At 42.7% G+C, this 23,496-nt stretch overlaps 1 protein-coding gene across 2 annotated transcripts in view; it reads left to right on the forward strand.

The window, feature by feature from the left end:
- Positions 1 to 4,282: 4,282 nt before the first annotated feature.
- Positions 4,283 to 23,496, forward strand: part of MDM2 (MDM2 proto-oncogene) — a 34,265-nt gene continuing 15,051 nt past the window's right edge. Inside the window, exons 1-4 of one of the 2 annotated variants that reach the window (XM_049782794.1) lie at positions 4,283 to 4,404; positions 9,876 to 9,950; positions 16,807 to 16,940; positions 18,771 to 18,820. In XM_049782794.1, the coding sequence (XP_049638751.1) occupies positions 4,321 to 4,404; positions 9,876 to 9,950; positions 16,807 to 16,940; positions 18,771 to 18,820 (343 nt within the window). In that variant the 5' untranslated portion in view covers positions 4,283 to 4,320. The remainder of the gene's footprint in view (positions 4,405 to 9,875; positions 9,951 to 16,806; positions 16,941 to 18,770; positions 18,821 to 23,496) is intronic. The other variant, XM_049782795.1, reaches the window with a different exon arrangement.

Consider the following 23,496-nt stretch of genomic DNA (forward strand, 5'->3'; position numbering starts at 1 on the left):
TTTTTGGAGGTGGGGTGGGGGTTTGGGTTTTGGTTTCTCCTGGCTCTGTGCTCATAAATTACTCCTGGCAGGTACAGGGGACCATATGGCAGGACAGATCAAACTTGAGTTGGCTGTATGCAAGACAAATATCTACCCACTGTTTTATTGCACCAGCCTCTAAGTATATACTTTTAATGTGGATTATACATAGTAACAAAAGCAGACATTCTACCATGGAACAAAATCCAAAATCCCTGGTAAATTCAAACATTTTAAAAGATTAAAATGAAAAGTAACTTCTCTTCAGGGACCGAGTGATAGCACAGTGGGTAGGTAGGGTGTTGGCCTATATGCAGCTTTGTTTGCAGGGTTTGATCACCACAATCCCATATGGATCCCTGAGCCTGCCAGGAGTAATTTCTGAGCACAGAGCCAGGAGTAATGCTTGAGCATCGCTGGGAGTGCTCCCCAACTCAAGTAACTTCTCTTCTTTGTTTCCTCACACCAAAAGTACCACTACAAGAGAAAAAAAAAATAACTCTTCTTCAACTAGTACATTTGTATTCATCCCTGAACAAACCTATACTGGGAAATTCTTTTTTTTTTTTTTTCGAATCACCATTCTTGTGCATGCAAAGCAAACACCCTACTTCCATGCTATCTTTCTGGCCCCACATACTGGGAAATTCTTATATATATTGGTTTTTGGGTCACACCTGGCAGCACTCAGGGGTTACTCCTGGCTCTATGCTCAGAAATTGCTCCTGGCAGGCAGGGGGGACCATATGGGATGCCGGGATTTGAACCATTGTCCTTCTGCATGAAAGGCAAGAGCCTTAACTCCATGCTATCTCTCCAGCCCCTGGAAATTCTTATTTTTAATTGTGTTTGGGAGCAATATCCAGTTGTACTCAGGGATCACTCCTGGAAATGCTCAGTGGTGCTAGTGATTTAACTTTGTTTTAAAGATTTCATGCCACAGAGACCTTAGTTTCCAAGGCCATTATGTCATTGGTTTAGATTCCAGAGTGTGTTTTTCCCCATTACACATTACCAACCACCCTTATGCCTATCCCTGATCTCTCTGCCTACAGCTGCATCTTGCAATGCAAGCACCTTAGCTCTGTCTTATTCTCTATGTCCTTTAATTTTTGTTTTGTTTTTTGGGCTACACCCGATTGTGCTCAGGGTAACTATTGCGGTGCTTGAAGGATCACCTAAGATGCTTAGGATCGAACCCAGGTCGGTGGAGTGCATGGCGAGTGCCCCATTGCTGTACTATTGCTCCGGTCTCCTTTTATTTTCTTAAAATATAACTGTTACTAGGAGAGAGAGAAAAATTAGAGAAAAGGATAACACTTCATAAAGTTAAAAAAAATTCCACAGTCCACGTTAGGGTACAACCAAAAGAACCAATTAATTCCAGGAGAAATGTACCTATACTGTTACTTTAAATCATACTTAAAATAAAATTAGGAGGGCCGGGTAGGTGGCGCTGGAGGTAAGGTGTCTGCCTTGCAAGCGCTAGCCAAGGAAGGACCGCGGTTCGATCCCCCGGCGTCCCATATGGTCCCCCCAAGCCAGGGGCGATTTCTGAGCACATAGCCAGGAGTAACCCCTGAGCGTCAAACGGGTGTGGCCCAAAAACCAAAAAAAAAAAAAAATAAAAAAAAAATAAAATTAGGAAAAAAACCCTTGAATTCAGTATAGCACCTGCTTGTTTTCTGCTAGATTAAGAAGGTCAAACTCACTTAGCATTCACTCATCACAAACTGACTTTTGCTTATTTATTTTCTGATAAGTCTATTTGTCCATCGCCATTCTGATAATTCCTTTTTTGTTGTTGTTGTTGGAGCAAATAATATGAAATGAATTTGTTGGATGTCTGCCAAGGATACAGGGTGGGCAGTGGAAGGAGGAGGGAACCCGGGAATTCTGATGGTGAGATTAGTGTTGGAACAGTGAATACCTGAAAGGACTATTCAGAACAACTTGGTAAATGACCATGCCTTAATAAAAAAAAAAAAAATTTAAAAAAAGACAAAGCGGGCCCTGAGAGATAGCACAGCGGCGTTTGCCTTGCAAGCAGCCGATCCAGGACCAAAGGTGGTTGGTTCGAATCCCGGTGTCCCATATGGTCCCCCGTGCCTGCCAGGAGCTGCTGTTTCCTGGCTGAGCAGACAGCCAGGAGTAACTCCTGAGCACCGCCGGGTGTGGCCCAAAAAACAAAAAACAAAAAAAAATGAAAAATAAAAAAAGACAAAGCAAAAGAAAATACTTTGCATGAAGTCAAACCTAGACAACTACCGAGGCTGGTGGGTTGGGTGTTAGTTTTGTTTTCTGTTTTTTTGGGGAAAGACACCGAGAAACACATTTGCTTGCAGTTTCCACCATTTGCTTGCAGTTTCCACCGCAGCCCGGGAGGTCTGAACACAAGAAAATATGCAAACAACACAACAATGAATAAAAATACAACCCTTTTTTAAGAAGTTGCTGGTCTGTTTTTTGTTTGTTTCTTTGTAACTGATGGTTTTGGTTTTTGGTTTATTCCTTTTTTAATTCTTTTTGTACTTTTGTTGTTATTCCCTGATTGGTTTTCTGTTTTGTTTTTGTCTCATTTTGTTTTGTTTTGTTACTTTTTCCTTCTTTCTCCTTTTTCTTCCAAAGGGATATTTAGAACACCTAGACAGACTTCTCCCATATCTTTTCTTATATCTTCAATAGAGCCACATTACAGGAACCACCTTGATCAGCCTCATCACTGGAGGGAGAAAAATGGATGGTACCATGACCTAGACAGTCGTAGGTTCATTGGGTGGAAATAAAAAATGATCAGACTTGAATACCAAATCCAAAGTCAACGACAACAGAATCGATACCCAATCTACAACCAGCTGTACAACCAGCTGTAATGCAGTTGCACTAGCATTGGGGGGTAAAGGTGGGAGATGTGGGCTGCATGCTGGAAACAGACAACACTGGTGGTGGAATGCCCCTCATTCACTGTCACTATTAAATAGTAAATATTTAAATATTATACTTAAATATTTAATAGAAATATTATATTATAAAATATATAAAAATCTAAAAATACATTAAAATCAAGAATATAAATTAAAAATATAACATATAAACATATTGTAAATTATATGAAGTATAAATATTATACTTAAATATTTAAATATTACTGTGGAAGATTTGTAACTCTGCCCACAATAAAAATTAAAAGAAAAAAAAGAAATCGTGAACCTAGGGCCTCCTAGGCCCAGCCCAGCTCAATCCCCAAAGCTGGTAGATAGAACTGCAGGTACCAGAGACCGAGGTCAGAGTTCAGAGTTCAGAGGCCAAGGCAGCACGCGCACCCGGGGGCGGTCGGCCCCAGCGCCCTTCCCTGATTGGTGGAGACGGTGGCGGCCACGCGCAGGCGCACACACGCGCGCAAATACCCGGATGCGCCTCGGTTTCCGGCGCGCGCGCGCGCCGAGCCGGGCTGCGCTGAGCCCTCTCTGTTCTTTTTGCATCCGGCCCCGAAACCCGCGAGAGAAATGACCGCCGAGGTTGGTGGCGTCGAGCTTCTACGCGGCCTGCTGTGAAGAAAGAACGGGGAAGCCATAGACACGCCGGGTGAGGGAGCGAGCAGGTAGGAGGGGCGGGGGAGGGCTCCGGTCTGTGAGAGGCGGAGGCCTGAGCGCGCATGCGCACTTCCGTCTTTGCCCGCTCGGCGGCGGTGTGGGAGGGGCAGGGCCCCGTGGTGGGGGTAAAGCCACTTCCGGGTGGGCCGCGGGGAGGGGGTCCCGGGCGCGCGTGCGCGGGGCGGAGGCTAGTCACGTGAGCAGGGGGAAAGTATCGCGAGACCACCTGGAGTTTCGCGAGACCCCCGGGCTCCGGCTGGTGCCCGTTTCCGGGATTTTGACAGGTGCTTGGCTGGGCGGGGCTGGCAGGTTGACTCAGCTGGTTCCTCCCTCCTTCCCTCCCTGCCGGGTCAAGTTCGGACAAGTTCCGAGCGTCCCCGCCGAGGAGCTAAGCCCCGGCTTGCCCGAGGACGCGGCTACTTAAACTCCTGCGGGTCCCGATCCCCAGCAGTGCAGTGCGCAGCGCAGCTGTCTTCCCTAGCCAGGTAAGAATGCGAAGACCCTGCCCGCCTGCCTGCTTACCTGTCTGGGCCCAGGCTTGCCTGGCTGCAGGGTTTGCTTCTTTTTGCAATTTCTTATTTATTGTCCTTCCCCCCCCCCCCCCATTTGCGCTGGGATCGTGTCTTTGCACCACGAATGTTCCATTTTGCAAGTCTTTATCGTGTTGTTTTCTTTCCCCCTTCCCCTCTCCCTGCTTTCCAGGCAAATGTGCAATACCACCAGCATGTCTGTGTCCGCTGACGGTGCTGTCAGCACCTCTCAGATTCCAGCTTCGGAGCAAGAGACCCTGGTTGGTATTGGGGGGTTGGTGATGGTGGGTGGAGGTGGGGTGGGGGCCAAAGTGTGACTTTGATAGACAACTTTGATTTTCCCTGGAGGGTTGGTGGACTCCCGTCCTAAAGACCCCTCCCAATCTTTGGCTGGCCACTGAAGGTGGTCCTGTGGGAATGCTGTGATCCGGCCACTCCTGACTATGGGGAGGTTTAGTGTTTTCTGAACTCTGGCCCGCACTGGGTTTTGTAGTAAGTTCTATTACTGTCCTTTCTCACTCAGCACGGGTAAGGAAGTTTTATATTGATGGGGCTTTTTGTTTTGTTTTGTTTTTGGGGTTACTCCTGGCTCTAAGCTCAGAAATCGCTCCTGGCAGGCTCGGGGGACCATATGGGATGCCGGGATTCGAACCACTGTCCTGCATGCAAGGCAAATGCCTTGCCTCCATGCTATCTCTCTGGCCCCTCTCATGGGACTTTTAACTTTTTCTTGTCTGTTTGTTTTTGGTTTTTGGGTCATACCCGGCGGTGCTCAGGGGTTACTCCTGGCTCTGCGCTCAGAAGTCACTCCTGGCAGGCACGGGGGGACCATATGGGCTGCTGGGATTCAAACCATCATTTGTTTGAATCAGCTGCATGCGAGGCAAACGCCCTACCGCTGTGCTATCTCTCTGGCCCCTTAACTTTTTTCTAATTTGACCCGTCAGTATGTAGTGTACTTGTTACTATTTTTTAGAATTTTTTTAGCATACTGTTATCATTATTATTTTTTTTTAGTTTTATTTTAAATCAATTAAAATTTTTGTTTTTGGGTTGTTGTCCAACCCTGGCCGGTGCTCAGTGCCTACACTTGGCCCTCTCTTGAGAGTGGTTCCAGTAGTGCTGGGGAACATGTGGTACCACGGATGGAACATAGGGTCTCATATTGAGGTGCAAGACATGCCGTACAAGTGAATTCCTAGTTTTATTTATATTTACAAGATTTATATTGTCTTTAGTTTTTCCTCGTTGAAAGCAGCACTGCTTTGTGTATTAATTACAGATTGTGTTGTGTGTATATTTCTGTAAGAAATATTTTATAGAAGTGGAACTCCTGGATCTTTATTTTTTGTGTGTGTATGTATTTTGGGGCCACACCTGGTAGTACTCAAGGAGGGACCATTGATGGTGCCAGGGTTGGTGGGATGCAGAGCAAGCATCTTAATCTCTACCATCCCTCAGACCTAAGGGTATTGATATATATATCATATATATATATATATATATATATTTTTTTTTTTTTTTGAGTCATGTACAGTGGGGCACAGGGTTTACTTTGGCTTTGTGCCCAGGGATCACCTGGATAGCTCAAAGGGACCTTATGTGGTGCTCAGGATTGGATGGGTCTTTCCTTTGCAAGGCAAACATCTTCCCTGTTGTACCATCTCTCTAGACCTTGATTTATAAAATTTATGATTTTGTTGTACTTTGCAAGAACTTTTTTTTTTTTTTTTTTGGTTTTTGGGCCACACCCGGCAGTGCTCAGGGGTCACTCCTGGCTGTCTGCTCAGAAATAGCTCCTGGCAGGCACGGGGGACCATATGGGACACCGGGATTCGAACCAACCACCTTAGGTCCTGGATCGGTTGCTTGCAAGGCAAACACCGCTGTGCTATCTTTCCGGGCCCACAAGAACTCTTATCCTAAGATTATTGCTAATAAATTTTTGTATTTTTTTCTAGGGTTTTTTTTTTTTTTTTTTTTTTTTAATGGTGCTAGGAATTGACTCCAGGTGTCTTGTATGCAAGGAATGCACTTTACTGTTGTTGAGCCACAGCCCTGGCCCTCCGTTATTTTTAATTTACTTTGGTTCTTAAATATGAAGAATGAGAGCCCGGAGAGATAGCACAGCGGTGTTTGCCTTGCAAGCAGCCGATCCAGGACCAAAGGTGGTTGGTTCGAATCCCGGTGTCCCATATGGTCCCCCATGCCTGCCAGGAGCTATTTCTGAGCAGACAGCCAGGAGTAACCCCTGAGCAATGCCGGGTGTGGCCCCAAAACCAAAAAAAAAAAAAAATGAAGAATGATATCATTCATAATAGTTCTTAATTGATTTCTGTCAAGTCCCAGTTTTTATTATCTATTTGGCTTTTGAGCCACACACAGTAGTGCTCAGGGGACATATGGAATACCAGGGATTAAGCCTGGAACAAGCTGTGTGCAAGGCAAATGCCAAACCCTCTGTACTATTTCTTCAGCCCTCACTTAACTTCCAATTAAAAAGACATTCAATTATATATATTTACTTTTGAGTTTATGTGATTGAAGCTAATAGTACTTTAATAACAGTTTTATAATAAAATCTTTAGAAATAAAAATAATTTTGATCTTTTCTGAGTTAATTTTCTTTTTTTTGGTTTTTGGGCCATTCTGGCTCCACGCTCAGAAATCGCTCCTGGCAGGCTCAGGGCACCATATGGGATGCCGGAATTCGAACCAATGACCTTCTGCATGAAAGGCAAACGTCTTATCTCCATGCTATCTCTCTGGCACCTAATTTTCTAAATAGTATGAAAGGATATTTAAAAAAAAATGTAATCTGGGGCCGAAGTGATAGCATGGAGATAAGGTGTTTGCCTTTCATGTAGAAGGACGGTGGTTCGAATCCCGGCATCCCATATGATTCCCTGAGCCTGCCAGGAGCGATTTCTGAGTGTAGAGCCAGGAGTAACCCTGAGTGCTGCTGGGTGTGACTCAAAAAGAACCCCCACCCCCCCCCCCCAAAAAAAAAGAATGTAATCTAAACAATGTTTTATTATTGCATTTATTGTATATTTTATTTTATAAAATATTTTATGTTAATATATAATCCATTTAACTAAGTAGGCATGCAAAACATGTGCCTTAACCCCCTAAGGACATTTAATTTTGAGAAATCTTTTTTTTTTTTTTTTGGTTTTTGGGTCTCACCCGGCAGTGCTCAGGAGTTACTCCTGGCTCCATGCTCAGAAGTCGCTCCTGGCGAGCACGGGGGACCATATGGGACGCCGGGATTCGAACCGATGACCTTTTGCATGAGAGGCAAACGCCTTACCTCCATGCTATCTCTCCGGCCCCTAATTTTGAGAAATCTTTTTTTTTTTTTTTTGGTTTTTGGGCCACACCCTGTGACGCTCAGGGGTTACTCCTAGCTATGCGCTCAGAAGTTGCTCCTGGCTTCTTGGGGGACCATATGGGACGCCGGGGGATCGAACCGAGGTTCGTCCTAGGCTAGCGCAGGCAAGGCAGGCACCTTACCTCCAGCGCCACCGCCTGGCCCCAATTTTGAGAAATCTTAAGCTGGATGCTCTTAAATTTGTTAACGAGGGATAGTGACGTAAGTCTTCAGTGATGGCAAGCTGTAAAGACAATTTCAGTATAGAAATAGACGAGGAGAAAGAGCATAAACACATTATATTCTTGTCCTCATGTCAGTTGTTTTCTCTGTTACTCTCAGAGCTATTAGTTTGGTGAAACTCTAGTCCAAGAGCCAAATTTGACTTTGCTGCCTATTTCTGTAAATAAACGGACTGGAATGCAGCTATGCCCATTAGCTTACACATACTTCATTCTAATATCATTGAGTAGGAAATGCATGAAATATTTGCTATCTGACCTTTTACAGAAAAAAGTTTCTAGTTGACTGGCACCTTGAATGCAGGTGGTGTACCTTTTGGGTGTGTATGTGGGTGTGTGGTAAAACCACACAGCACTGAGGTCGGAGAGATAGCATGGAGGTAAGGCGTTTGCCTTGCATGCAGAAGGTCGGTGGTTCGAATCCCAGCATCCCATAGGGTCCCCCGAGCCTGCCAGGAGCGATTTCTGAGTGTAGAGACAGGAATCATCCCTGAGTGCTGTGGAGTGTGATCCCAAAACCAAAAACAAACCAACCACACAGCACTCTCTGGTGCACAGTAGAAGCTCATAAGTGTTAAGTAGATTTTGAAATACAGACCAGCTAAGAATTGCAGTGTGAGTAATAATGAGAAAGTGTTGGGTTGTTGAGGGAAATGAGTTGTGTTTCAGATCTCTTTTTTTGGTGGGGAGCAGTGCTCAGGGGTTACTTCTAACTCTGCACTGAGGAATCACTCCCAGCAGGCTTGGAGGATGCTGTGGAATGAACGTGGGTCCACCACATGAAGGCAAATGTCCTATCTGCTGTACTATTGCTTTGGCCCCTGTTTCAGATCTCTTAGTAACCTTGGAAGCCTGGTAATAGTTCTCTAATGTTCAGAGACTCAACTTACAAATTTGCTAAAGGGATCCATTTAAAAAAATCCCATCTTTGGGGCCGGAGAAATAGCATGGAGGTAGGGTGTTTGCCTTGCATGCAGAAGGTCGGTGGTTCGAATCCCGGCATCCCATATGGTCCCCCGAGCCTGCCAGGAGTGATTTCTGAGCATAGAGCCAGGAGTAACCCCTGAGCACTGCCGGGTATGACCCAAAAACAAAACAAACAAAAATTCCATCTTTAAGGTTTCCCAAGTGGTGCTCAGGAGGGCTCCTGTGCCCCACCAATGATTCTCAGTTCAATTTCCATAGGTTTAATGCCATATTGCTCAAGTTCTGAGGTGCTGCGTTTTACTGCGGCTATCCCAGCAGTGCTTGGGGCCTCCAGGAATATACCTGATGATGCTGGGGAGACCTGTAATACCCAGTGATTGAACCCCAAGTCTGGTGTGTGCCCTAACCTCTATATTTCCTGTCTGCTTGCCACCATATGGTTGGTTGTGTTTGAAAGGCAGTAGAGGGCAGGAGAGATAGCAGAGCTGTGGGCATTTGCCTCGCATGAAGCCAATTCAGGACAATGATGGTTTGAATCCCAGCATCCATATGGTCCCCCATGCCTGCCAGGAATGATTTCTGAGCGCAGAGCCAGTAGTAACCTCTGAGCGCTGCCGGTGTGACCCTTCCCTCTCAAAAAAGAAAGGCAGTAGAGCAAACAAATAGATTGAATAAGGGAATAGGTGCAAGAGATGTTATATGATGATTCTGTTATTATTTGTCTGGTAATTAGACTTTTTTTTTTTTGGTTTTTCAGCCACACCCATTTGATGCTCAGGGGGTACTCCTGGCTAAGTGCTCAGAAATTTCAGAAATTGCCCCTGGCTTGGGGGACCATATGGGACGCCAGGGGATCGAACCATGGTCCTTCCTTGGCTAGCACTTGCAAGGCAGACACCTTGCCTCTAGCGCCACCTCGCCAGCCCCATGATTCTAGTATTTTTCTCAGTGTTAGCAATTTATAGTACTGAGTTTATATTCTAGTCTCTTATTTATTAAACTTATGACTTATTTAATCTTGTGAGATAATTAAACAAGTGTTTTCTTTATTAAAGTTCTTTATTAACATACTTTTTTTTATTCTTTTTTTTTTCTGTTTTTGTTTTTCCTTTTTATTAACATACTTAATGGGACTTTTAGTTCTGAAATACTTTTTGAAAGTATAATAATAATTTTTTGTTTCTTATAGGTTAGACCAAAGCCATTACTTTTGAAGTTGTTAAAATCTGTTGGTGCACAAAAGGATACTTACACTATGAAAGAGGTAAGTTGAAATAAGAGAGTCACCTAATTTCTCTCTTGACGTATCTATAGATTTGTGTGTGTATAGATAAAAAGATACATAGTCAAGGTTAGAAATTTGTAATATAGAGGGATTTTTGATAAAAGCAACTTTAAGAACTGGTATTTTTTTCTTGGTTCTATTTTGGTGATGCCATATACATCGGTGTCTAGAGGCTGTTCCCAGCTCAGTTCTTGGGTTCTTCTGACCGTGCGCAGGGGTCCATGCTGTGCTTGGAACCAAATCTGGGCAAGAAATAGGTACTCCGGGCCCGGAGAGATAGCACAGCGGCGTTTGCCTTGCAAACAGCCGATCCAGGACCAAAGGTGGTTGGTTCGAATCCTGGTGTCCCATATGATCCCCCGTGCCTGCTAGGAGCTATTTCTGAGCAGACAGCGAGGAGTAACCCCTGAGCAACGCCGGGTGTGGCCCAAAAACCAAAAAAAAGAAAAAAAAAAAAAAAGAGGTACTCCAATCTAGACAGTGTAATTTAGAGCAGTGTTTCTCAACTTTTTTTTTACGTTGTATTTTTCCAGTGTACTGTCGCCTTAGGCTTGTGGCTTCACTATTTGTGTAGCTTTTTGGTTTGTTTTTGGGTCACGTTTGGTGATGCTTAGGGACTCCTGATTCTGCGAGATACTCCTGACAGTGCTCAAGGGACTATACAGGATTGAACTCAGTTGATTGTATGCAAAGCAAACACTGTAATGTCCCTCTAATTGGATTCATGTCATTTTTATGTGTGGTCCCCTGGTCATATCTGAGGCTCCACAGGGGAATATACAGTCCCTGGTTGAGAAATGCTGGTTTAGACTGAGCTAATTATACAGGAATTTTATTTCATTTCTCAGAAAAGAACTGAGGAAAGTGTGAAACCTGTAAAGTATTACATTTTCTATGTCATGTCCCTCAGATTGGTAAATTCTGTTAAGATGGATAAGTCCTTAGAATCATGTTTTAATTTTCACTTGTTTTGATTTTGGGGCCATATCCAGCTTTGCTCAAGGTTTACTCGAGGCTCTGCATTCAGACAGGGATCACATCTATTGGGGCTTGAGGGGTTTGTAGTGGTGTTGGGGCTTGATCAGTTCATCTGACACATTCAAGGTGAGCACCGTAATTACCCACTTGAGCATCTCTCCAATCCCAGAATCGTGCTCCTCCCATTCTTTCCAGATCTTGAATCCTGTTTTTAAATTCATGAAATAAAATGTATAGTAAATGAAACTTGTGTTATATTAGATAGTTAGTTAACTTGTGATACACTTCTTAAAGTCATGTATAAGATTTTTTTATTTGATCTAATAAGTTCAGTTTGAAGTAGTGAGGTGTAAATAATATATATATTTTTTGATTTTTTGGGCCACACCCGGCGTTGCTCAGGGGCTACTCCTGGCTGTCTGCTCAGAAATAGCTCCTGGTAGGCACGGGGGACCATATGGGACACCGGGATTTGAACCAACCACCTTTGGTGCTGGATTGGCTGCTTGCAAGGCAAATGCCGTTGTGCTATCTCTCCGGGCCCTGTAAATAATATTTTAAGGTATTTATACCAAGTTTAGCAAGCTATGAAAACACTTGATTTCTTTTTTTTTTTGGTTTTTGGGCCACACCCGGTGATGCTCAGGGGTTGCTCCTGGCTCGAGGGACCATATGGGATGCCGGGGGATCGAACCGGTCCTTTCTTGGCTAGCGCTTGCAAGGCAGACACTTTACCTCTAGCGCCACCTCACCGCTCCCCCACCCAGGACTTTATAAAAAAGTTTTTTTTTTTTTTTTTTTTTTTTTTTGGGTTTTGGGCCACACCCTGTGACGCTCAGGGGTTACTCCTGGCTATGCGCTCAGAAGTTGCTCCTGGCTTCTTGGGGGACCATATGGGACGCCGGGGGATCGAACTGCGGTCCGTCCTAGGCTAGCGCAGGCAAGGCAGGCACCTTACCTCCCGGCCCCTGTAAAAAAGTTTTTTGGGCCTCACCCAGTGGCTCTCAGGTGATACTCCTGACTCTGCTCAGGGTTTGTTCAGTCTTGTTGAGTTTAGTTTTTTTTTTTGTTTGTTTTTGGGCCACACCCATTTGACGCTCAGGGGTTACTCCTGGCTATGTGCTCAGAAATCGCCCCTGGCTTGGGGGGACCATATGGGACGCCGGGGGATCGAACATGGATCCTTCCTTGGCTAGCGCTTGCAAGGCAGGCACCTTACCTCCAGCGCCACCTACCCGGCCCCTGTCTTGTTGAGTTTAGGGGATCATGAGCATGAATGGACCCCAAGGTATGAAATTCTGCACTAGAGATACATGAGCATCTATATATGAGTACAGTATACTTCTCTTTGGGGGTATGGAGGTGAACTGATTATGCTTTAATTGATAAAATATTTAAGGTTTTTTTTGGTTTTTGGATCACACCCAGCGGCGCTCATGGGTTACTCCTGGCTCTATGCTCAGAAATCGCTCCTGGCAGGCTCGGGGGACCATATGGGATGCTGGGATTCGAACCAACATCTTTCTGCATGCAAGCAAGGCAAACGCCATACCTCCATGCTATCTCTCTGGCCCTCAGTTTTATTTTTTTAAGCTTAAATTTGCATATAAACGTAATTTTTAGTGACAGAGTAGGCCATCTTAGGAAATTTTTTTTTTTTTTTTTTTTTTTTTTTTGTGGTTTTTGGGTTACACCCGGCAGTGCTCAGGGGTCATTCCTGGCTCCAGGCTCAGAAATTGCTCCTGGCAGGCACGGGAGGACCATATATGGGACGCCGGGATTCGAACCGATGACCTCCTGCATGAGAGGCAAACGCCTTACCTCCATGCTATCTCTCCGGCCCCCATCTTAGGAAAATTTTTGTTTTATATTTTGGGTTTTAGGTGACTTGTTTTTGTACCACACCTAGAGGTTCTTGGGCTATCTGTACAGTTTATGGAGGATTTCTTTTTTTGGGGGGAGGGTATCAGACCCAGTAGTGCTCAGGACTTACTCCTGTTCTGTGCTTGGGGTTACTCGTGGTAGGCGTTAGGGGAACCATACGGGGGTTTCAGGGATTGATTCTAGGTCAGTCGCATGCAAGGCAAATGCCCTATCACTGCTATTGCTCCAACTCCCACACTCTTTCTCTGGCCTCTGGTTTTTGGAGGATTGTCGTAGAGGATTGAGCCATATTCTTATATGCTCTCTTTGCTGTATCTTCCCCTTAGGCTCCTTAACAGTTTAATATGAGTATTGAGTGCCTGTTTCCTACCTCTTTAACTCGGTTTATAGGGTTCAAATTGATTAAAATACTGGGCTAGGGAGATGATTTCAATGGTTGGAATTCCTGTCTGCTTTAGAGCTCTTGGTTTCATCCATGGCACCTCAGATTATTGCTGGCAGCAACCTCCAGGCAATGCTAGGTGTTATCCTGAAAAGAGGAGCAGAAGCAAAGCAAAATATTAACATATTTTTTTACCTACATCTGATTAGTGGGTAGGAAGAAATTCCAGACCTTTTTCCTGTTAACTGCCTTTAATAAACTTGGAAGTTTTTGGTAGATGTCTAGATTCTTTCCTTTCCTACTGTTAACCATTTCTTTGACCTGTGTTGTCAAGTCCTTTGATTGCAGGAAGTGTCATGTTAATATGAGTTCTTTTTTTTTTTTTTTTTGGTTTTTGGGCCACACCCGGTGACGCTCGGGTTACTCCTGGCTATGCGCTCAGAAGTCGCTCCTGGCTTGGGGGACCATATGGGACGCCGGGGGATCGAACCGCGGTCCGTCCTAGGCTAGCGTAGGCAAGGCAGGCACCTTACCTCTAGCGCCACCGCCCAGCCCCAATATGAGTTCTTTTTATACTATCAGTTAAGGAAACAAATGTATCGAGTTAGAAATGTATAGTAGATAGAAATGAGAAAATTGAAATGGGAGGTTAAAGATCAGATTCAAGGTAACAAAGGAAGAGTAGTGAACACTCCTGGGCATTTTGATGGTGATTGGGGTGCAGCAATTTTGTTTATAGATACTGTAAGCTAATACGAGACTGAAAAAGCTTAGGATGAACTTATCTGGGAAGGCATTTGCCTTGCATGCAGAGGGATGGTGGTTCAAATCCTGGCATCCCATATGGTCCCCTGAGCCTGCCAGGAATGATTTCTGAGTGTAGAGCAGGAGTAACCCCTGAGCGCTGCTGGGTATGACCCCAAAGCCAAAAAAAAGGGATGAACTCATCTAGCAGTAATATTTGTTGTTTGATTTTTCAGTTGAAAGGACTTTATATTGTGTCACATTAAAGAGTGTTGAAAGCCCAGTACCAAAGGTGGTTGGTTCGAATCCCGGTGTCCCATATGGTCCCCTGTGCCTGCCAGGAGCTATTTCTGAGCAGACAGCCAGGAGTAACCCCTGAGCACTGCTGGGTGTGGCCCAAAAACCAAAAAAAAAAAAAAAAAGAGTGTTGAAAGCTAGTATGGGAACCATCATTCTAGGGGTCAAAACTGGGTTATTTTACTGTTTTTTTTTTTTTTAGGGGGGGAATACATTCAGCTGTGCTCTAGGGTTGCTCTTGACTCTGCTCAGTAATTACTCCTGGAAGTGCTTATGGGAACATATGGGATGCAGGAACTAGACCCGGGTCGATCCCATGCAAGACTGATGTCCTCCATGCTATACTATCGTTCCAGCCCATTTTACTTGTTTTTAATATATATATAATGAAATACTGTAGAATGAAACAAAACTTGTGGTAAATGTTAAGAACTGTATGTATTTAAGGTGTTGTGAATGAGTTTGTAAAATAATAATGTCTACTAAATGGACCACAGAAAGTATAATTTAAGTACATGCATGATTCAAGATTATTAGTTGTTTAGTTTTTTTATTTCATTCACTGAATTATCTCAAATGTGTGTACATGGAATTCTCATTTTTTTGTTTTGCTCATCCATGATGACCTCAGAGGCTATTGAGGTGTATGATGTTTGGAATTGTTTTCCATATATCTCCTGGACAGTGCTGTCATTCAATTCTTCTTCTTTTTTTTTTTTTTTTTTTTTTTTTTTTGTGGTTTTTGGGTCACACCTGGCAGTGCTCAGGGGTTATTCCTGGCTCCAGGCTCAGAAATTGCTCCTGGCAGGCACGGGGGACCATATGGGACGCTGGGATTCGAACCGATGACTTCCTGCATGAAAGGCAAATGCCTTACCTCCATGCTATCTCCTCGGCCCCATTCAATTATTCTTGATTCTACCAACTTCAGTTGGTGTTTTTCTTTTTTTTTTTTTCAGTTGGTGTTTTTGATTCTGCTACTATTATAAAAGATTTTGCATTTTGCTGCTTTCCTCTTCAATATGTTGTACCTTGATTGCTGGGGAGAGTTAGTCTTTTATAAAATAACATTTTATTGAAGACACTTGGACACTGACAGATAATTTCATTACATTATGAAGTGTGGATGATTTTCTATAAAGGTACATTATGGCAGTGTTTGGTGGTTCTTGCATGTATTGAGCATCCGACCCTGCCTTTTTTTTGTTTGTTTGTTTGTTTTTGTTTTGTTTTTGGGCCACAAACCTGGTGGCGCTCAGGAGTTACTCCTGGTTCTGTGCTCAGAAATTGCTCCTGGCAGGCTCGGGGGACCATATGGGATGCCGGGATTTGAGCCACCGTCTTTCTGCATGCAAGGCAAATGCCCTACCTCCATGATCTCTCTCCGGCTTCAGTCCTGCTTTCTTATAGGTCAAGCATGCGTCAACCCTTTGAGCTTTTTCTCTAGCCCCATACCTTATTTTTGCAGTGCTGAGTATTGAACTTGGGCCTTATATGTGCAGAGCACTTGCTTGGTTACTAAGCCACATCCCCTGTCAGGAAAAAAAGATTTTAAAGCAGTTTCATTTTTTTTATAAAAAAGTATATTGTGTGGTTGTTATCCATTGTTTCTCAAGTTGGCCAATATTGCCCTTCGAGGACACTAAGATCAGGGCCTCCTTAAAGAGGATAGATTTCTAGGGGAGTGCTGAGTAAAAGTTTTCCTTAGAAGGAAGTGGCTTAAATACTAGTGGTAGTGCACCCCCACCCCCAACAATTTTGAGAGTGATTTCAAATAAAAATGATACATAAAGTATATAAAAATAAATAATAGTAAATAATGAAAAGGGGCAGTAAATAGATGATTCCCTGTTTTAGAGTCTAACTTCTTTTTTTTGCTTTTGTTTTTTTGTTTTTGGGCCACATCCAGTGGTGCTCAGGGGTTACTCCTGGCTCTTCGCTCAGAAATTGCTCCTGGCGGGCTCAGGACCATATTGGGATGTTGGGGAATCGAACCTAAGTCTATCCCGGTTTGGTTGTGTGCAAGGCAAATGTCCTACTGCTGTGCTGTAACTCCGGCCCCAAGTCTAACTTTTTAAACTGTGGATCACAACTCCTGAACGCCACCAAGAACCATCCTTGAATACAGAGCCAGTAATAAGCACGGAACACAATTAGATTTGCCCTCTTCCCCAAAATTTTCTATGCTAGTTATCAGGTCTGTCTGTCTGTTTTGACCATACTTGGTGGTGCTCAGGGCTAAACCCAGGCTCTACTCAGGGATTACTCCTGGCAGGGCTGAGGGCAACCAAATGTAGTGCTGGCGATAGAACCTGGACCACCCTTGTGCAAGGCAAGCACCTTACACACTGTATTATCTCTCCATTCTCTTGAGTTATCTGTAAATATTAGATTTTTAAATCTAGTTATAGACTTCTGTACCTGGGGTTGTTGAAGAACTTCTCTGGTGTACAGGATTGTGAGTGGAAAAGTTTTAAGAAGCCCTGACAGTAAATGCGATATTAAATATACTTAGCATTTTTTAATGCTAAGACATCATTTCTCTTTTAGGTTATATTTTATCTTGGTCAATATATTATGGCTAAACGATTATATGATGAGAAACAACAGCATATTGTGTATTGTTCAAATGATCTTCTGGGGGATTTATTTGGAGTGCCAAGCTTCTCTGTGAAAGAACACAGGTAATTCTTCAGTTCTGTCCCTTGTAAAAAGCCATTTGGCAAACATTTTAGTTAACCTCCTCCTTCAGTTCTCTAAAGTCAGAAAAATGGTTGCAGTATAAAGGTTTGATTTTTTTTTTTTTGTTATTTTTCTGTTTTTTGGATCATACCTGGTATTGTTTTCTTTTGGGGGGGGTTTGTGGGGTGGAGCACAACACCTCAACACCTAATGTTGTTGAGGTCTTACTCCTGACTCTGTGCTTTAGGCAGGCATAGGGAACTGTGTGGGTGCTGGGGTTCAAAGCTAGCTCAGCTGTGTGCAAGGCAGGTGCCTTATTTGTTGTAATATCTCCAGCCTCCAGTACAGCTGTTGGTGAACAAAAGTATTTTTATATCATGGCTTGGTTCTTGGGGACCATATACTGTACTGTTTTTTAGGGTTAGAACCTAGGCCTCTAGGTGTCTGCCTTGCAAGCAGACGGACCGCAGTTCGATCCCCTAGTGTCCCATATGGTCCCCCCAAGCCAGGGGAGATTTCTGAGCGCATAGCCAGGAGTAACCCCTGAGCGTCAAACGGGGGTGGCCCAAAAACCAAAAACCAAAAACCAAAAAAAAAAAAAAGAACCTAGGCCTCTTCCATGCAAAACATGTTTAGTTATAATACTCTAGCTACAGTTATTAAATTTTTTAGTCAGAATATTGCTTGAGAACCTGAGCTCTGGAATATTAATCAATATAGGTTGAGTCCTAGCTTAGTCATTAATGAGATGTGTGATGACATAATTTACTCTTTAAATCTTAGTGTTCCCTGTTTGTGCATTTGTGATAATATTGCTAACCTATTTGTAAACCAGGGGTCCGGTTGAAGTTAGGAAGAAACTATATAAATTAGTGTGGCATATAAAAATATTCAAATAGCAGCCACAGTATTAAATATATATATATTGTAATTACAGTGATTTTCAAAGATATGCCACTATGTGGTAAGGCATAAGATTGAGTCTTAGTTACTTTGAAAATCATTTTCTTTACTCTGCACCATTGGTGTGTATACAATCATCTGAATTGCACCCTGATAACATTTCTAGAAGATATTTAATGGCCACTCTAGGCTTTTTTTCTTTTTTGTGTTGCATTTGGCATAACACAGTCACTGTGAAGCCATGTTTGTTTCTTAATATTAACTCATCTGAAACACTGAGTTCGATACTACTATTTAATGCTCACTAATCATGTAGCTAATAAGATGGTAATAAAATAGGGTTTTTGTAAATTAAAATAACTTCATAGATGTAAAGAAAGATTCATTATTGAACTTAATTAAAACTAAGAATGGAGATGGGTAACGTTTTTTAGTGAGAAGCAGTTTTGTTTGTTCGGGCCTGACCCGTAAGAGACTAGTCCTGTTGTATTTGGGTGTCCATGTGGTAGTGGGGATTGAACAGGGACCTCCTGTCTGAAAAACATGTGCGTTGGCTTTTGACCTAGATGTCTGGTCCACTCAGGTTTTTGTTTTGTGTTTGATTTTGGGTCACACCTGGTAGTGCTCAGGGCTTACTCCGGGCTGTTAGCTCCCCAGGTCGGACTCTGGGAGCCATATGGGGTACCAGGGATCAAACTCAGGTTGACTGTGTACAAGGCAAAATACCTTTCTCTCCTTACTATCTTTGTAGCCCTTGTAGCCCATGATTCTTTATTTGTGCCTGAAGTTCCCAGCAGTGATGTAATTGGAATGCAGCAATCTAATACTTGGTTTAGGTGACATAGTTTATTTAATATGCATTTAAATTCGGATAGTCTACGTCAGTCTATTTAATTTTAAAATACATGTTTTTGTTTTTTCCACCCAAGGAAAATATATGCAATGATCTACAGAAATTTGGTGGTAGTGAATCCACAGGGTAAGTTAATTTTGAATGCCATAAGACTAATGATTTGTTTTGGGAAATTTTGGACTATATCCAGTGATGCTCAGGGGTTACTCTTAGCTCTATTTCAGTGCTCCTAGTAGTGTTTAGGGGACCAAATGTAATACTGGAGATCAGTCCAAGGTTGGCTGTTCAAGACCAAGTGCCTTACTTACCCTCTGTACTGTGTCTCTAGCCCTGTCCATAAAAATATTTTTGTGGGGGCTACCTTGGCTTTGCTCAGGGCTTGTGGCTCTGCATTCAGGAATTATGCAGGGAGGCTCAGGAGACCATCTAGGGTGTTTGGTATTGAACAGAGGTCTCTGTGCAAAGCAAGTGTCCTATAGTACTATTTCTACTTCCTATAAAGTCAATTTGTATCTGCAATTGATTAGTAAGTATGATCTCTCTCTCTCTCTCTCTTTTATTTTTGTGTTTGTTTTTGGGCCATACCTGGCAGCGCTCAGGGCTTACTCCGGGCTCTGCACTCAGAAGTTGCTCCTGGCAAGGAGGGACCATATAGGATGTTTGGAATTGAACCAGGGTTCATCCAGGGTTGGCCACATGCATGCAAGACAAACACCCTACACTGTGCTATTGCTCTGGCCCAAATAGGATTCTCTTTAAGAGTTCAATGATGTAATTACAAAAAGGAGTTATATTAAATTTAACAGGAAAGGGTCTGTGTCAACTAAAATGGCATAATATTAATGTTCTATTTCAGAATTATGATACGTATAGGTAAATACATTTTTGAATATTATAGTTAGAATTTGATAGATGCTTTTTAGAATTATGACTAAGTACTGAAGCATGCATTGAGATTTTTTTTTATTTTGGTTTTGGGGCCAAAATACTCTTTTTTTTTTTTTTTTTTTTTGGTTTGTTTTTGATTTTGGGCCACAACACAGCACACAGCATTAGTAACTCCTGGCTCTGTGCTCAGGAATCACTCCTGGCGGGCTTGGGGCCCATATGGGATGCCTGAGATCATCCTAGATGGATCCGCGTAAGGCAAGAACTTTATGCTGACTATCACTCCATCCCTCAGGGGTTACTCTTGGCTCTACACTCTGGAATTACTTGTGGTGCTGCTCTTTGACCATATGGGATGTTTAGGATCGAATTTGGGTTGGCTGTTTGCAAGGCATGAGACTTACCTGCTATAATATCTGGCTTCTGTCTTGGAAGGTTTCTAAGAACCCAAAATCCTACCTAGGTGATATGAAAAGATGGATCAAAAAAAAAAAGATGGATTTTTTTTTTTATAACTGGCCACATTTTCTCTGTTTATGTACACTAAGTGGCATTTTGCTTCCCAATGTTTGGACCTGTATTTAACTGGGTATTTTTAGATCATAGATTCTTTTTTTTTAGTTTTTGGGTTACATCTGGCAGTGCTCAGGCAGTGTTCTGGCTCTGTGCTCAAAAATTTCTCCTGGCAGGCTTGGGGGACCATATGGGATGCCGGGATTTGAACCACAGTCCTACCTCCGTGCTATCTCTCTGGCCCCAAGGTCATAGATTCTTTTGATTAAGTTAATGAAAGCACTGGTTGGATTATCATTCTAGAAAGGTACATGCAATATGAAATATATATATGTATGTATGTGTGTATTCACAGTGTGGAAATAAACATTTTTCAAGGAAAAAGCCTTGATTTGATATGGGTGCTGATTTACATGTTGTGCATATTTTTCTGTCACTCCATTGTCAGCCTATAAACAAGGAATTCGGAAGAGATGTATACAATTTGTTGGCAAGTGGAAATAGCGACTGGTTTCAATATGCCATAGACCTTTTTTAAATTCTTTTTTTCTGAATTCAGTTAAGGCTTTATTTAGGGAATGGAAGGAATGCAGGAAGTCTACCAGATTATTGGAGGAGTCTCTTGAACTTGGATTTCCTTTTTTAAAATTCCTTGATGGTATCAGGGATCAGATCCAGGACTTTCACAGAAGCAAATCTAGTATTCTACTGCTGGGCAACATCCCTGACTCACTATAGACTTTAAAAATAATTCTTTCATTGAATCACCATGAGATATTTGATTACAGAGGTTGTTCATAGTTGAATTTCAGCCATACAGTGTCTAGCATGCTTCACCAGTGCACATTTCTTGCCATTAATATCCCTAGTTATCTCCTATTCTCATTGCATTCCCCTCTGCCTGCCTCTGGCAGACTTTCTCTCCCTCCTCCCTAAACCTTCCTCCATTTTCCCTCTTCTCCTCCTTTTAGACACTATGGTTTGCAGTAACCTTACTGAAGGGGGAGCATGCATATCACCATATCTCTTTTCAGCACCCTGTTCTTGTCCAGAGAACAAGAAGAACATATTTTCAACTATAATTGTTATAGTTGTACTAGCTACATTCCTGTGCTATTTGTGGCAAGTTTCCGACCATAGACTGGTCTTCTTGGTCCTTGTCTATTGTCTTTGGAATGCTTAACCATGCTATCATTTTTATATTCCACACACGTGTGTGATCATTCTATGTCTATTCCTCTCTCATTGACTCATTTTGCTCAGCATAAGACTTAGCATCCATATATGCTAATATATGGATATATATCCATATATAAGCAAATTTTATAACTTTATTTTTCATAACAGCTGCATAATCCATTTTGTACATGTACCATAGTTTCTTTATTCATTTATCTATTCTCGGACAATTTGGTTATTCCCAGATCTTGGCTATTGTGAATAGTGCTGCAATGAATATAGGAGTGCAGAGGGTTTTTCTGCATTGTGTTTTTGGGACCCTAGGGACGGTATTACTAAGTCATTTGGGAGCTCAATTTTTAGGTTTTTTTTTTTTCTTTAAATTTTATTTCATTGAAACCATTGTGTCTACGGAGTCCTTCATAGTTGAGTTTTTAGATACACAGTGAGTGTATCTTTCTATTTTAGGTACACCACTTGTGTCAAGCTCCCTCAACTAGAGAACCCAGAGTATATCCTATACCACCGCCCTTTGCCCCCTGGCCTGCCAGTATAACAGGCCCATTTAAGTTTAGATTGTTAAAGTTTAGGTCTCTTGATTCTGTTGTTGTTAACTTTGGTTTATATATTCAGTCCTGTTCTTATTTTCCCCCCACTAATCCATCTGGGACGAGACCACTTGGCCTCTGGCCCCTAGCCTTTCTTATTTTCTTTTATAAGTTTATAGAAAAATGCAGAAATCTGGTAAAACAAAGTAATCCATGTCCCAAGGTTCTAAAATAAAGGCAGGAGCCCCAATATGGGCCCAGAGAGATAGCACAGCGGGTTTGCCTTGCAAGCAGCCGATCCAGGACCCAAGGTGGTTGGTTCGAATCCCGGTGTCCCATATGGTCCCCCGTGCCTACCAGGAGCTATTTCTGAGCAGACAGCCAGGAGTAACTCCTGAGCACCGCCGGGTGTGGCCCAAAAATAAAACAAAACAAAACAAAAAGATCCAATTAAGAAAAGGTTGTGTGTGTGTGGCAGTTTTTTTTTTTTTTTTCTTGTTGCATAGACACAGCAAAAGATGGGGAAAATAGAATGGAAAGACCTTTGGCCTAAAAACAGGGAGGCCCTACTCATGAAGCATCCTGTCATAAGACCAACTACAGGCTCTGGTCATACTAACTTGTCTAACACCAAAATCTTTCTTTGTGGTCCCGGTAAAAGTTCTTCACAATCATGTACAATCATGGTTGTTGCAGGTCAGGTTTCTGTAGTTAGAGATCCTGGTTTTTGTACAGATCCTATGTTGAAGTCAGGGTGACATAGAGCGTCTTCTGGTTTCATCTCACCTTTAGATGGCGAGGCAGGGAACCTTGCCCTGAAAGTAAGTTGTTGCTGTTACCAAGTTGTCAGGGTGTCATATGAACCCACTCTGGAGCCAGCTGTGCCTGGGCAGCATTATGGCCTTCCCCAATTTCTAGTTTTTTTTGAGGAGTGACCATATTGTTTTTTAAAAAGACTGGACCAGTCTATATTCCCACCAGCAGTAAATGAATGTTCCTTCTCCCCGAATCTATGCCAACACTGATTGTTCTTGTTCTTTTTGATGTGTGCTAGTCTTTTGTGTAAGATAATATCTTACTATTGTTTTGATTTGCATCTCTGATTAATGATGTGGAACATTTCCTTCATGCGCCTTTTGACCATCAGTATATCTTCTTTGAGGAAGTTTCTGTTCATCTCTTCCTATTGTATGGGGTTAGATTTTTTTTTTTCTTGTTAACTCTACCAGTGCCTTCTATGTCTTAGATATTAATCTCTTTTTTTTTTTTTTTTTTTTTTTTGGTTTTTGGGCCACACCCTGTGACGCTCAGGGGTTACTCCTGGCTATGCGCTCAGAAGTTGCTCCTGGCTTCTTGGGGGACCATATGGGACGCCGGGGGATCGAACCGCGGTCCGTCAGATATTAATCTCTTATCAGATGGGTAACCAGTAAATAGTTCTCTCCCATTCCATGGCAATTCCTTGTGTCCTGGTCACTGTTTTTTTTTTTTTTTGAGGTACAGAAGCTTCTTAGTTTAATGCAGTACGCTTTGTTTATTATTGCTTTCACTTGATTGCTGTGTTTTATCCTTTGTTTGTTTGTTTGTTTTGCTACACCCGGTGTAGCTCCTGGCTCTGCACTCAGAAATTTTCCCTGGCAGGCTCGGGGGACCATATGGGGTGCTGGGGATCAA

The sequence above is a fragment of the Suncus etruscus genome, chromosome 11 (genome assembly GCF_024139225.1).
Source record: "Suncus etruscus isolate mSunEtr1 chromosome 11, mSunEtr1.pri.cur, whole genome shotgun sequence".
Lineage (NCBI taxonomy): Eukaryota > Metazoa > Chordata > Mammalia > Eulipotyphla > Soricidae > Suncus > Suncus etruscus.